General features: G+C 42.8%; 1 protein-coding gene across 2 annotated transcripts in view; it reads left to right on the top strand.

The window, feature by feature from the left end:
- Positions 1-13,772, top strand: part of LOC143773986 (leukotriene C4 synthase-like) — a 58,364-nt gene extending 44,592 nt beyond the window's left edge. The window contains exon 6 of one of the 2 annotated variants that reach the window (XM_077261283.1): positions 13,355-13,772. In XM_077261283.1, coding sequence (XP_077117398.1) covers positions 13,355-13,436 — 82 coding nt within the window. In that variant the 3' untranslated portion in view covers positions 13,437-13,772. Of the gene's footprint in view, positions 1-13,292 lie in introns of both variants that reach the window. The other variant, XM_077261282.1, reaches the window with a different exon arrangement.
- Positions 13,773-14,859: the final 1,087 nt, after the last annotated feature.

Genomic DNA, 14,859 nt, shown 5'->3' with positions numbered 1-14,859 from the left:
TGCGTGAGCCTAGTTTTGCATATGGCGAGTTTTGCATGTAGCGAGTTTTGAGTGGTGACTTTTGTGTTTCGACTTTTATGTGGCGAGGTTGGTGTGTGTGTGTGGTGAAATGTGTGCTGAGGGTGGTATATGTGTTCAAGCACGTGGTAGTGTGTGGCGCATTTTGTGTTTGTGTTCATATCCCCGTGTGTGGTGAGTATCCCATGTCGGGGCCCCACCTTAGCAACTGTACGGTATATACTCTTTGTCGCCATCGCTCTCATTCTTTAAGTCCTCATTGTTCACATCTGGCAGCTGTCAATTTTCCTCCAACACTTTTCCCTTCACTTTTTCCCCATTATGTAGATAGGAGCAAAATTGTTTGGTGAATTGGAACGCGCGGGGTTAAAATTTCACCTCACAACATAGCCTATGACGCTCTCGGGGTCCAGACGTGTGACTGTGCAAAATTTTGTGGCTGTAGCTGCGACGGTACAGATGCCAATCCCGGACATACACACATACATACATACACACATTCAGCTTTATATATTAGATATACCTGTATGTAATCTCCTGTATATAGTATATACCTGTGTGTCATCTCACCTATATATAGTATATATCTGTGTGTCATCTCCTGTATATAGTATATACCTGTATGTCATCTCCTCCTATACATAGCATATACCTGTGTCATCTCCTCCTGTATATACTATATACCTGTAGGTAATCTGCTCCTGTATATAGTATATACCTGTGTGTCATCTCCTCCTGTATATAGTATATACCTGTATGTCATCTCCTCCTGTATGTAGTATGTACCTGTATGTCATCTCCTCCTCTATATAGTATATACCTGTGTGTCATCTCTCCTGTATATAGTATATATCTGTGTGTCATCTCCTCCTGTATATAGTATATACCTGTGTGTCATCTCCCCTGTAAATAGTATATACCTGTGTGTCATCTCCTGTATATAGTATATAGCTGTATGCCATCTCCTCCTGTATTAGCCCTCGTTCACACGTTATTTGGTCAGTATTTTTACCTCAGTATTTGTAAGCTAAAATGGCAGCCTGATAAATCCCCAGCCAACAGTAAGCCCACCCCCTGGCAGTATATATTAGCTCACACATACACATAATAGACTGGTCATGTGACTGACAGCTGCCGGATTCCTATATGGTACATTTGTTGCTCTTGTAGTTTGTCTGCTTATTAATCAGATTTTTATTTTTGAAGGATACCAGACTTGTGTGTGTTTTAGGGCGAGTTTCGTGTGTCAAGTTGTGTGTGTTGAGTTGCGTGTGGCGACATGCATGTAGGGACTTTTGTGAGATGAGTTTTGTGTGGCGACATGCGTGTAGCAACTTTTTGTGTGTCGAGTTGCATGTGACAGGTTAGTGTAGCAAGTTGTGTGCAGCAAGTTTTGCGCATGGCGAGTTTTGCGCGTGGCGAGTTTTATGTGTGGTGCCTTTTGAGTATGTGCAAGTTTTGTGTGAGGCAACTTTTGCATGTGTTGCAACTTTTGTGCATGTGGCAATTTTTCTGCGTGTGGCAATTTTTCTGCGTGTGCAAGTTTTGCGTGTGGCGAGTTTTGCACGTGTGGCGAGTTTTGCATGTGGAGAGTTTTGCGCGTGGCGAGTTTTGAGCGGCGACTTTTGTGTTTCTACTTTTATGTGGCGAGGTTGGTGTATGTGTGGTGAAATGTGCACTGAGGGTGGTATATGTGTTCGAGCACGTGGTAGTGTGTGGCGCATTTTGTGTGTGTGTTCATATCCCCGTGGTGGTGTGATTATCCCATGTTGGGGCCCCACCTTAGCAACTGTACAGTATATACTCTTTGGTGCCATCGCTGTCATTCTTTAAGTCCCCCTTGTTCACATCTGGCAGCTGTTAATTTGCCTCCAACACTTTTCCTTTCATTTTTTCCCCATTATGTAGATAGGGGCAAAATTGTTTGGTGACTTGGAAAGCGCGGGGTTAAAATTTCACCTCACAATATAGCTTTGACGCTCTCAGGGTCCAGACGTGTGACTGTGCAAAATTTTGTGCCTGTAGCTGCGACGCCTCCAACACTTTTCCTTTCACTTTTTCCCCATTATGTAGATAGGGGCAAAATTGTTTGGTGAATTGGAAAGCGCGGGGTTAAAATTTCACCTCACAACATAGCCTATGACGCTCTCGGGGTCCAGACGTGTGACTGTGCAAAATTTTGTGGCTGTAGCTGCTACGGTTCAGATGCCAATCCCGGACATACATACATACATACATACATACACACACACACACATTCAGCTTTATATATTAGATATCCGATATAATAGTGTGACATATACTTGTAAGAGGGTGACCGAGATAGTCATGTGTTCTCCCTTGATTAGAAAAACGGTTATAAGGTGTTATAGGCTTATAGGCACCAGGGTGCACGGTTAATGTATTGCTATAATATGTGGGTGACTTAACGTGTCCTGATAAATGTATTCAGTATAGGGAAAGGATAAGATTAGTACATAGGACATAGGCTAGGGTTTAGCTATAAGTCAAGATTGGGTATAGTGCAGGGGTGGGCACAATACATTTAGGAAGTAGATAGGTTTAGGATAGAAACAGTTAATGTCTTCAGGTATGGCTCCAGTGTGGGAAGGAAAGGACCAGGTAACAAGAGGAACACTTCATGGTTAGTGCAGTGAGAGTAAGAGATTACGGTAGATTGAAAGATAAAGTGTTAGCAGAGTTCAAGGCCAGAGAGCTGGGGGCACAAAAAGTACAGACTGTTTGGGCAGCATGAGGACGTCAGCTTCTGTTTTCTGTGGCCTTTCCTGCAATGTTCGGCCTATGGCCAGAACTAGACACTGGGAAGTGTGTCTTATTCCCTTCCCACAAGGGGAAGCCAGACGGGAAGACATGTGAAGAAAACAGTATGAAACTCACTGGAGCTGCGTGGCCGGATAGAGTACCCCAGGGGCCACGGAGGACATCAAGTGAAGGGATAGCTCAGGCCGAATGAACAGAGAATATGGAAGCGTGTTGTTCTCTAACATCAATTGAACATGGACTGCTAGGTAAAGTTGAACTGTTGGTTATGAAGCAAGTGTCTCCTGATAAGTGTGCGGATGTTCCTGGATCCGGGAGTCTGGATACAGCGGAGGTCTGTGGCCGAAACATGAGTGTTCTACACCACACGCACAGCATATGGGAATCGGGACACAGTTTATTTGTAGGGTGCCAGTGTGTGGGAACACAGCAGTCCCTTGCCCATGACTACCGCTTTGTACACCTTACATACTCACATGCAATAATGTAATGAATATGTATGGACAAGAGCATGTCCTCATTTTGTATTAGGGGGCATCACAGAGCCAGTGATTGTCTGCACCACAGAAACCAATTGCAGCCATGCAGTAAGAACATATACAATACATGCCACCTATAGGAGTTTTTCTGGCACCATTCTACATTCATTACCATCAATATGGAGTTAATCCTCCTCTGCAGCTATAACAGCTTCCACTCTTCTGGGAAGGTTTCTGCAAGAATGTGTCTGTGTGAACTTTTTGCCCATTCATCCAGAAGAGCATTTGTGAGGTCAGACAATAATGTTGGAGGACAGGCTGGGCTCACAATCTCCAGTTTAGTTCATCCCAATTGTGTTGAATGGGGTTGAGGTCCAGGTGCTGGGACCAGTCACGCTCTTCCACACTAAACTCCTTCAACCTTGCTTTGTGCACTGAGCACAGTCACAGTCAAGGATAACCTTTGCCAAAGTGGTCCCACAAAGATGGAAATTACAATTGTCTAAAATATATTTTTATGCAGAAGCATTAAGATTTCCCTTCACTAGAACTAATGGACCTAGGCTGACCCCTTATAGGGAATCGAATCTGTCAGCAAGTTGTTGCTACCTCATCTGATAAGGTTTTATGCAATCTACATTTTACACTATTAAGTTAACAAGAGGAACACTTCCTGGTTAGTGCCTATAAGGTTCTATGTAATATCAAACACTTTTTCATATACACAGGTTATAACCGTTTTTCTAATCAAGGTAGAAGCACATGGCCATCCTAGTCCCCCTCTTACACTACTACTGGCATATTCTTTAGTAGTAACTAGGAAGTGCTACTACTTGCGCATGTCTTCTCTAAGTAGAAAGTGACTATCTTCTTTCTCTCCGAAAGTCCTCCACACTGCGCATCCAGCTAACAATAACTCTTTCTTTACCCTCTGCCTATAGTGTTATTTTCACTTTCCCCACAAATGTGTATTTGAAGGCATTAATCCCACATTAAACAGTTGCATCAAACACCAACATTCAAAAATACATTAGTATTGCAGATTATAATATGTAAAAAATTCACAATCGCAATGTCTTCAGGGGGTTTTAGCTATCTCCTTCACTCCTTTACACTCTGTCTTGACACTTAGTGAACATTTCAAAGAGGAATTGCTGAGGAATGGCACAAACACAGATTCTTGAGGATTATTATCTCATGAAAAATACAAACATTCATTACAACTTGTCAGGAGAGGGAGCTGGTCGTCTATAAGAAAAATCTACCACCAGGTTTCTGCTGTCCATAAGAATAAGCAAACAAAGTTGCACTCTGTAGTGCTAAAGCATGTCAATGTGAAATATTTGAAATATGAATAGCAATACGGTTTCTGGATACTAGGAAAAAACGAGATGCTTAGCATAGACTTTGGCCAATTCATGCATGCCCAGCAACCAACCACAAGGTGGTCTCAAAACTACTGGGTCCTAATGTGTCTAGTGTTAATACCTCTCTAAGACTGATTTTATGGGTAGGTAGGACCCTGTTGCAATTAAAATCCACCACATGCTGAAGATCAAAGAGCTAATATACAATGACAAAAAGTCTGACTGACATTTCCAAGCTAATGTGAACAGGTGCATACTAGGAGCAGCTACCTCCATATGCAATAAACAAAAAAAGTTGCACTCTGTGGTACTAAAGCATGTCAATATGAAATATGAATAGCAATACTGCTTCAGGATACTAGGACAATACTAGGACCACCTTGTCGTTGGTTGCTGAGCATGCATGAATTGGCCAAATTATGTGCTAAGCGTCTAATTTTTTCTTAGTATCCAGAAGCAGTATTGCTATTGTTTATGGAGGGAACTGCTCCTAGTATGCACCTGTTCACATTAGCTTCAAAATTCCAGTCAGTCTTTTTGTCCGTAAGAAGTCTTGACAAAGTGTAAAATGGAAACCCCCTCACTAATGGTTGAAAGGTCAGGAAGTGACATTGATCTGTCAGAATTGGGGACCATGTTTGGATTTTGGCCTGTATTCCATGTTATAATTTTCTATTTTTTTGGCCGTGGTTCAATCTCCGCCACCAGTGAAGAAAAACATCCCATCTGTCAGTTCTGGTTAGTGTGTGTTTCAGCAGCACCAGCTGAAGCTTCTTTTGCTCACTGTTTCCTGCAACTTGTTTGTCACCTCAGGCCACAAAGGCTTCCTTGACACGTACTTCATTGTACTCCCCTGTGTAACCTTAATCCAGTGATACTGAGAGCTTCCTATATCCACATTCACGTCAGACAGATACTGAGGTTTCCCGCTAATACAACATACAATAAGAAACATTTGGCATACAAAAAACTGGGAATATAGTATAGGGCTGGAATGACAGGTAGGCACACGCATAGGGCACTACCTTGTCAATTAACCCCTTCCCGACCTTTGACGCCACGTAGGCGTCATGAAAGTCGGTGCCAATCCGACCTGTGACACCTATGTGGCGTCATGGAGGGATCGCGTCCCTGCAGATCGAGTGAAAGGGTTAACTCCAATTTCACCCGATCTGCAGGGACAGGGGGAGTGGTACTTCAGCCCAGTGGGGGGGGGTGGCTTCACCCCCCCGTGGCTACGATCGCTCTGATTGGCTGTTGAAAATGAAACAGCTAATCAGAGCAATCTGTAATATTTCACCTATGAAAATTGATGAAATATTACAATCCAGCCATGGCCGATGCTGCAATAGCATCTGCCATGGCTGGAGACCCCGATCTGCCCCCCCCCCACCGCCACCGATCTCCTCCTCTCCGTCCTGTCATGTCCCCTCCGTCTTCCTGTCCGCTCCCCCCGTCCTCCTGTCTGCTCCCCCGTGCTCCGATCCCCCTGTGCTCCGATCCCACCCCCCCATACTTACCGAGTTCTGATGTCCCTCCCGGTGTCTGTCCGTGTTCTCCATGGGCGCCGCTATCTGCCGGCCGGCAGATTCTTTCCAGGTACATTTTGATCGCTGTGATAGGTTCTCTCACAGCGATCAAAATAAAAAAATAGTAAATAAACCCCCCCTTATCACCCCCATAGGTAGGGAACATAAAAAAATAAAGAAAATATTTTTATTTTTATTTTTCCACTAGGGTTAGGGTTAGGGTTGCACTTAGGGTTAGGGTTGCACTTAGGGTTAGGGTTGCACTTAGGGTTAGGGTTGCACTTAGGGTTGCACTTAGGGTTAGGGTTGCACTTAGGGTTAGGGTTGCACTTAGGGTTGCACTTAGGGTTAGGGTTGCACTTAGGGTTGCACTTAGGGTTAGGGTTGCACTTAGGGTTGCACTTAGGGTTAGGGTTGCACTTAGGGTTAGAGTTGCACTTAGGGTTAGGGTTGCACTTAGGGTTAGAGCTGCACTTAGGGTTAGAGTTGCACTTAGGGTTAGGGTTGCACTTAGGGTTGCACTTAGGGTTAGGGTTGCACTTAGGGTTGCACTTAGGGTTAGGGTTGCACTTAGGGTTAGGGTTAGAATTAGGGTTGCAATTAGGGTTAGGGTTGCAATTAGGTTTAGGGTTGCAATTAGTGTTGGGGTTGCAATTAGGGTTAGAATTAGGGTTAGGGTTGCACTTAGGGTTAGAATTACGGTTAGGGTTGCAATTAGGGTTAGGGTTAGAATTAGGGTTAGAATTAGGGTTACAATTAGGGTTAGGGTTAGAATTAGGGTTAGGGTTAGAATTAGGCTATGTGCACACGGTGCAGATTTGGCTGGGGATCCGCAGCGGATTGGTCGCTGCGGATTCATAGCAGTTTTCCATCACGTTTACAGTACCACGTAAACCTATGGAAAACCAAAACCGCAGTGCCCATGGTGCGGAAAATACAGCGCAGAAACGCTGCGTTGTATTTTCCGCAGTATGTCAATTCTTTGTGCGGATTCCGCAGCGTTTTACACCTGCTCCATAATAGGAATCCGCAGGTGAAATCCGCACAAAAAACACTGGAAATCCACTGTAAATCCGCAGGTTAAGCGCAGTGCTTTTTACCTGCGGATTTTTCAAAACCGGTGCCGAAAAATCCACAATGTGGGCACATAGCCTTAGGGTTAGGGTTGGAATTAGAGTTGGAATTAGGGTTAAGATTAGGGTTAGGGGTGTGTTGGGGTTAGGGTTAGGCTTGTGGTTAGGGTTATGGTTAGGGTTGGGATTAGGGTTAAGGGTGTGTTGTGGTTAGGGTTGGGATTAGTGTTAGGGGTGTGTTGGGGTTAGGGTTGGAATTAGGGTTAAGATTAGGGTTAGGCTTGTGGTTAGGGTTGTGATTAGGGGTGTGTTGGGGTTAGGGTTGTGATTAGGGTCATGGTTAGAGTTTGGATTAGGGTTAGGGGTGTGTTGGGGTTAGTGTTGAAGTTAGAATTGAGGGGTTTCCACTGCTTAGGCACATCAGGGGGTCTCCAAACGCGACATGGCGCCACCATTGATTCCAGCCAATCTTGCGTTGAAAAAGTCAAATGGTGCTCTCTCCCTTCCGAGCCCCGACGTGTGCCTAAACAGTGGTTTACCCCCACATATGGGGTACCAGCATACTCAGGACAAACTGGACAACAACTTTTGGGGTCCAATTTCTCTTGTAACCCTTGGGAAAATAAAAAATTGCTGGCTAAAAAATTATTTTTGAGGAAAGAAAAATTATTTTTTATTTTCACAGCTCTGCATTATAAACTTCTGTGAAGCACTTGGGGGTTCAAAGTGCTCGCCACACATCTAGATAAGTTCCTTGGGGGGGTCTAGTTTCCAAAATGGGGTCACTTGTGGGGGGTTTCTACTGTTTAGGCACATCAGGGGCTCTGCAAACGCAACATGATGCCCGCAGAGCATTCCATCAAAGTCTGCATTTCAAAACGTCACTACTTCCCTTCCGAGCCCAGACGTGTGCCCAAACAGTGGTTTACCCCCACATATGGGGTATCAGCATACTCAGAAGAAACTGGACAACAACGGTTTGGGTAAAATTTCTCCTTTTACCCTTGGGAAAATAAAAAATTCTGGGCTAAAATATTATTTTTGAGAAAAGAAAAAGTATTTTTTATTTTCCCGGCTCTGCGTTATAAACTTCTGTGAAGCACTTGGGGGTTTAAAGTGCTCACCACACATCTAGATAAGTTCCTTTGGGGGTCTAGTTTCCAAAATGGGGTCACTTGTGCGGGTTTCTACTGTTTAGGCACATCAGGGGCTCTGCAAACGCAACGTGACGCCCGCAGAGCATTCCATCAAAGTCTGCATTTCAAAACATCACTACTTCCCTTCCGAGCCCCGACGTTTGCCCAAACAGTGGTTTACCCCCACATATGGGGTATCAGTGTACTCAGGACAAACTGGAAAACAACATTTGGGGTCCAATTTCTCCTGTAACCCTTGTGGAAATAAGAAATTGTGGGCTAAAAATCATTTTTGAGAAAGGAAAAAATATTTTTTATTTTCACGTCTCTGCATTATAAACTTCTGTGAAGCACTTGGGGGTTCAAAGTGCTCATCACACATCTAGATTAGTTCCTTGGGGGGTCTAGTTTCCAAAATGGGATCACTTGTAGGGGATCTCCAATGTTTAGGCACACAGGGGCTCTCCAAACGCGACATGGTGTCCGCTAACGATTGGAGCTAATTTTCCATTCAAGAAGTCAAATGGCGTGCCTTTCTTTCTGAGCCTTGCCGTGCACCCAAACAGTGGTTTACCCCCACATATGAGGCATCGGCATACTCAGGAGAAATTGCCCAACAAATTTTGTGATCCATTTATCCTGTTGCCCATGTGAAAATGAAAAAATTGAAGCTGAAAGAATTTTTTTGTGAAAAAAAAGTACTTTTTCATTTTTACGGATCAATTTGTGAAGCACCTGAGGGTTTAAAGTGCTCACTATGCATCTAGATAAGTTCCTTGGGGGGTCTAGTTTCCAAAATGGGGTCACTTGTGGGGGAGCTCCAGTGTTTAGGCACACAGGGGCTCTCCAAACGCAACATGGTGTCCGCAAACGATTGGAGCTAATTTTTCATTCAAAAAGTCAAATGGCGCTCCTTCCCTTCCGAGCCTTACCGTGTGCCCAAACAGTGGTTTACCCCCACATGTGAGGTATCGGTGTACTCAGGAGAAATTGCCCAACAAATTTCAGGATCCAGTTTATCCTGTTGCCCATGCAAAAATGAAAAAATTGAGGCTGAAAGAAATTTTTTGTGAAAAAAAAGTACTTTTTCATTTTTACGGATCAATTTGTGAAGCACCTGAGGGTTTAAAGTGTTCACTATGCATCTAGATAAGTTCCTTGGGGGGTCTAGTTTCCAAAATGGGGTCACTTGTGGGGGAGTTCCAATGTTTAGGCACACAGGGGCTCTCCAAACGCGACATGGTGTCCGCTAAAGATTGGAGCCAATTTTTTATTCAAAAAGTCAAATGGTGCTCCTTCCCTTCCTAGCCCTGTCATGCGCCTAAACAGTGGTTCCCCCCACATATGGGGTATCAGCGTACTCAGAACAAATTGGACAACTACTTTCGGGGTCCAGTTTCTCCTTTTACCCTTGGAAAAATAAAAAAATTGTTGCTAAAAGATCATTTTTGTGACTAAAAATTTAAATGTTCATTTTTTCCTTCCATGTTGCTTCTGCTGCTGTGAAATACCTGAAGGGTTAATAAACTTCTTGAATGTGGTTTTGAGCACCTTGAGGGGTGCAGTTTTTAGAATGGTGTCACTTTTGGATATTTTCAGCCATATAGACCCCTCAAACTGACTTCAAATGTGAGGTGGTCCCTAAAAAAAATGGTTTTGTAAATTTTGTTGTAAAAATAAGAAATCACTGGTCAAATTTTAACCCTTATAACTTCCTAGGAAAAAAAAAATTTGTTTCAAAAATTGTGCTGATGTAAAGTAGACATGTGGGAAATGTTATTTATTAACTATGTTGTGTCACATAACTCTCTGGTTTAACAGAATAAAAATTGAAAATTTGAAAATTGCAAAATTTTTGCCAAATTTGCGTTTTTTTCACAAATAAACGCAAAAATTATCGACCTAAATTTATGACCATCATGAAGCCTAATATGTCGCGAAAAAACAATCTCAGAATCGCTAGGATCCGTTGAAGCGTTCCTGAGTTATTACCTCATAAAGGGACACTGGTCAGAATTGCAAAAAATGGCCAGGTCAATAAGGTCAAAATAGGCTGGGTCATGAAGGGGTTAAAAAAAATCCTAATTGTGCCTACGGCTCCCAGCCTTTTCTTTCCTTTGGCTGCTACCATTTAGCACAGTGACAGCAGGGGCTCAGGTACGCAAGTGAGCAGTTTGAGTGAGTCACAAACATCACTCACTGCGCTCTCTGTCTGCGCCCCGGCCTTCATACTCTCCCGGCATTCAACTCTATTCGCGTCTTCAAGATGTGAATATAATTGATAAAGTGAGTGCTGGGAAAGGGGCAAAGTTACTCCGACAGGATGCAGGCTACTTTTGTGATGACATCACTGCATCACGCCTTGCGTGCCCCCTCTTACAGATGAAAGAAGTGGATATAGAGGCTGTGGGAACATAGAGTCTGGATTAGGTGAGTATACACTTTTTTTTCTATTATCTTATATTGGACCTGGAGGTTGGATGGTGAGACATATTTATATCTAAGGAGCTTGGGTCACCATCATAATGTATGGGGGGCTGTGAGAAGATATCATACTATATGGTGGGCTGTGGAGGACATCACATTGGATGGGGGTCTGTGAGGGACATCATACTGAATGGGGGCTTCAGGGGACAACTTACTATATTGGGGCTGTGAACGACATTAAACTGTATGGGGGGTTGGTGTGGAGTACTTCATACTGAATGGAGAGCTCTAAGGGACATCATACTATTTAGAGGGCTGAAGTGACCATCATACTATGTAAAAGGACTGTGGTGGGCATCAACTGTATATGAAGGGCTGTGGTGGATATCATACTGTATGGTAGACAGTGGTGAACATCATGCTGTTTATTGAGGTTGTAGTGGACTCTGCGTGTGGGGCTGAGGTTGTCATCACACTGTATATGTGGGCATATGGTGGACATCAAACTGTATGTTCTATAGAGAAGCTTAGGGGCCATCATACTGTGTATCGGAGGTTTTGTTGGACATCATACTGTATGGGGCGCTGTGGAGACCATTGTGTAGGGGGTTGTTGTGAACATCATGCTGTATATGGGGTGCTGTGGTGTACTGTGTATGGAAAGTTGTGTTGGACACCATATTGTATATGAGGTTTTGATGGACACCATAGTGTTTGGGGGGCTGTGGTGATCATGTTCAATGGGTGGGAGATTGTGGTGGCCATTATACTGTGGGGAGGAGGTACAGTTTGGAGAGGGTGGCGTGGTGGCCAGTATGACAGTATAATGAGAGAGAGGCCACAGTATGGATATGGAAAGGGGGATGTGTCATGGTTCTCAATGGCAAGAGAACATAGTAAAGCATACAAAAAGGACTAGCTCTTGGAAGATGGGAACTCGAGCTGACTGTGAGCTAAACCTACCGCACAACTAACAGTGGCCGGGTAGCGTGCCTACGTTTTATCCCTAGACGCCCAGCGCCAGCCGGAGAACTGACTGACCCTAGCAGAGGAAAATACAGACCTGGCTTACCTCTAGAGAAATTTTCCCCAAAAGGCAGACAGTAGCCCCCACATATATTGTCGGTGATTTCAGAGGAAATTGACATACGAAGTATGAAGATAGGTTTAGCAAATTGAGGTCCGCTTACTAGATAGTAGGAAGACAGAAAAGGGAACTTCACAGTCAGCTGAAAACCCTTTCAAAACACCATCCTGAAATTACTTTAAGACTCTAATATCAACTCATGACACCAGAGTGGCAATTTCAGCTCACAAGAGCTTCCAGCCTCAGAAATAATCAATCGCAGAGAACTGGAACAAAAATGCAAAACAAACTTAGGACTACAAGTCCAACTTAGCTGATAGTAGTCTAGGAGCAGGAACATGCAACAGAAAGGCTTCTGGTAACATTGTTGGCCGGCATAGAAATGACTGAGGAGCAAGGTTAAATAGAAAACTCCCACATCCTGATGGAAACAGGTGAACAGAGGAGATGAAGCACGCAAGTGCAGTACCACCAGAAACCACCGGGGGAGCCCAGAAACCAAATTCACAACAGGGATGCATGAAATTTTGGCACAATAGGGAGATAGATTAGTATGAAGGGAAGACAGTGTGGAGATATATGGAGCTTAAGGAGAAACAGAAGAGAGAAGACAGCCATGGTATAGACCATAAGGATGGACCTTATGCAGGTTATTGCTAATAAATTTGGACAGTCTGGCAGTTATAGCTGATAAGGACAGATATTGTGGAGGCCCTTAACCACAAGAGATTTATTTAGGGCACAGTCTGGGCAGATATTTTCATGCAGAGGACATTATATTAACACTCTTACTTTTAAGGGCACATTCGGGATGTGCTATAGAAGGCTGGAGAAGAGGGAATTTTGCAGAGGGGAGATGTGGTTCTGAAAAATCATTGAATTGCCAAAATACGCCTTGAATCGATTTGCTCATCTCTAGTCAAATAGTCTCTTTAAATTAGGATATTTATTTTCCTTATAATTTTCTTTCTTTCCCTATTTAGCCTGAGGAAGATCCAGTTATTTGGACCGAAACGTTTGTCAAATTAGATTGTAATAATTGTTCACGTTTTCCATACTGACGTGCTGAGTTATTCTTCTTGTTTAAATTAGCATTAGTCACTAGAGCATTAGCATGGCCATTAAATTGGTATGTCACACGGAGGCCAGCGACTAAACCAAATAAAGAGTTTCATCTTATCGCAAAATCTTCAATGACTTCATTAGTGCTCATATGTATCATAGCTCCTAGCCATCATTCATTGCACACAGAACTCTTCTAAGACCCCCGATCCTGTCCAGTGTTCCCAGGTTATTCTCATCATACATATTTATAACCTATGCTTTGGCTTTCTTGGCTATATGTACTAACCATTTCTCAATATTAATGATTTTGTTGTGCTTTATACTGTTTAGGTTGGCTCCGATGTATCTTAATGCCGGAGTTCTCTGGTTTATGATCGCTCTTTCTGCATTAGGTCTTCTGGATGTTCTTTTTGCCCATTATCTTGGAGTGGATATTCTGTGATACTGGATAGAAGAAGCAAATGGAAATGTTAAAGGACAACATAACATTTTTAAAAGTATCAATAAATACTTTATAGCAAATGAGACTGACGTGAGAATGTGAGAAATGCTCCACTATCATTTTCATGTTCTATGGCTACACTCTCCAACCTGTGTGTAATGGCGACTGCATGGATTTATTTATCACCACTGGTTACCATCAAGATCGGCCCCCAAATATCAGAATGTTTTGGGCCGATATCTGTTGGATAATGTTGTCTTTTTATGTTATACCTGAGTTTTATGTAATGGTAGGACCATACTGTGTTGTGTTAGTTTCTCGATGTGCTACAATTGGTGAAGCATAAATAAATATGGGGTCTGGATCTATGACTTTGCACCATGGCGGTACTAATTTACCACTATTTCGTGGCAAATCAGAGAACACTTTTTGGACACCAAGTATAAGATACTAGCTAATGTATGTGCTGGGCGCTAGCAGCAAAAACTCAAAAGTATTAAACACCCAAGAGTTTCAGGGCCCGATTTACACATTTCTACACCCTAGTCGCCCAAGACGCCCAAGGCCAAAGCACATAATTCTGTGCCTCCTCCCTCAAAAAGTTGATTATACTGTAAATGTATTGATTAGAAAGTTTTCACGCCTGCTTAAACGAACTTTACCGTCACGTGTCTCGTCAGATTGAAGTTTCCTGAGGATCGAACGCTTTTCATCACGCTCATATACTTTCTTTTCAGAAATGTCAAGAACTTTTTCCTCATAAAAATCAAACTTGTTCTCATAGTTCTATCAAGAACTTTATTAGTGACTGGAGAACTTTGGCAACTTCTAAAACATCAATTTCCACATTTGGAACATACTTTTTCACTTGGTGTAAACAGAGCGGCACCGTTCTACAAAACTGTGCGATGAACGCCAATTCAAGTTTTCGCAGCCTCCGCTCTAGTTCCTTATTTTTGGGTTTTGTGACTTTCAAAGTATTTTAGAGCATCTATGTATCTATGTTGGCAGTAGATATGTAGAAATCACATGAAATTAATGTAATAAATCACTTTGAAACACTATTGTAATGCCAGATCTTAAATTTTCTTTAAGACGTGGCTCCACTAAGAGAGAGAAATAGCAAATGCTTTTCGTCTGTGACTAAGCAAGACAACGTAATCTGTAGAGAGGCAATGTAAATGTGTCGCTTAACTTGTTAAATGTATATGGATGCAAACTTAAAAAACTGCATTTTATACGGCCTTTTCAAAATAATACTGAAAAACTTGTAAATGTTTGGTTGTTATTTCATTCATATATACGCCCCCCTGATTGCTGCGATCTAGGCCATGGCTTAGATTTAGCATTATGGGAATTCCAACCCCTGAAGAGTTGGTATTGTAAACCATCAGGTATCAACCCACTTATATATGCACATACTGGTGCTTTTCACAAAATTAGAATGTCATTAAA

This window comes from Ranitomeya variabilis, chromosome 5 (genome assembly GCF_051348905.1).
Source record: "Ranitomeya variabilis isolate aRanVar5 chromosome 5, aRanVar5.hap1, whole genome shotgun sequence".
Lineage (NCBI taxonomy): Eukaryota > Metazoa > Chordata > Amphibia > Anura > Dendrobatidae > Ranitomeya > Ranitomeya variabilis.
Note: the sequence above shows the minus strand (reverse complement) of the source record. Positions and strands in the feature narration are given on the sequence as shown.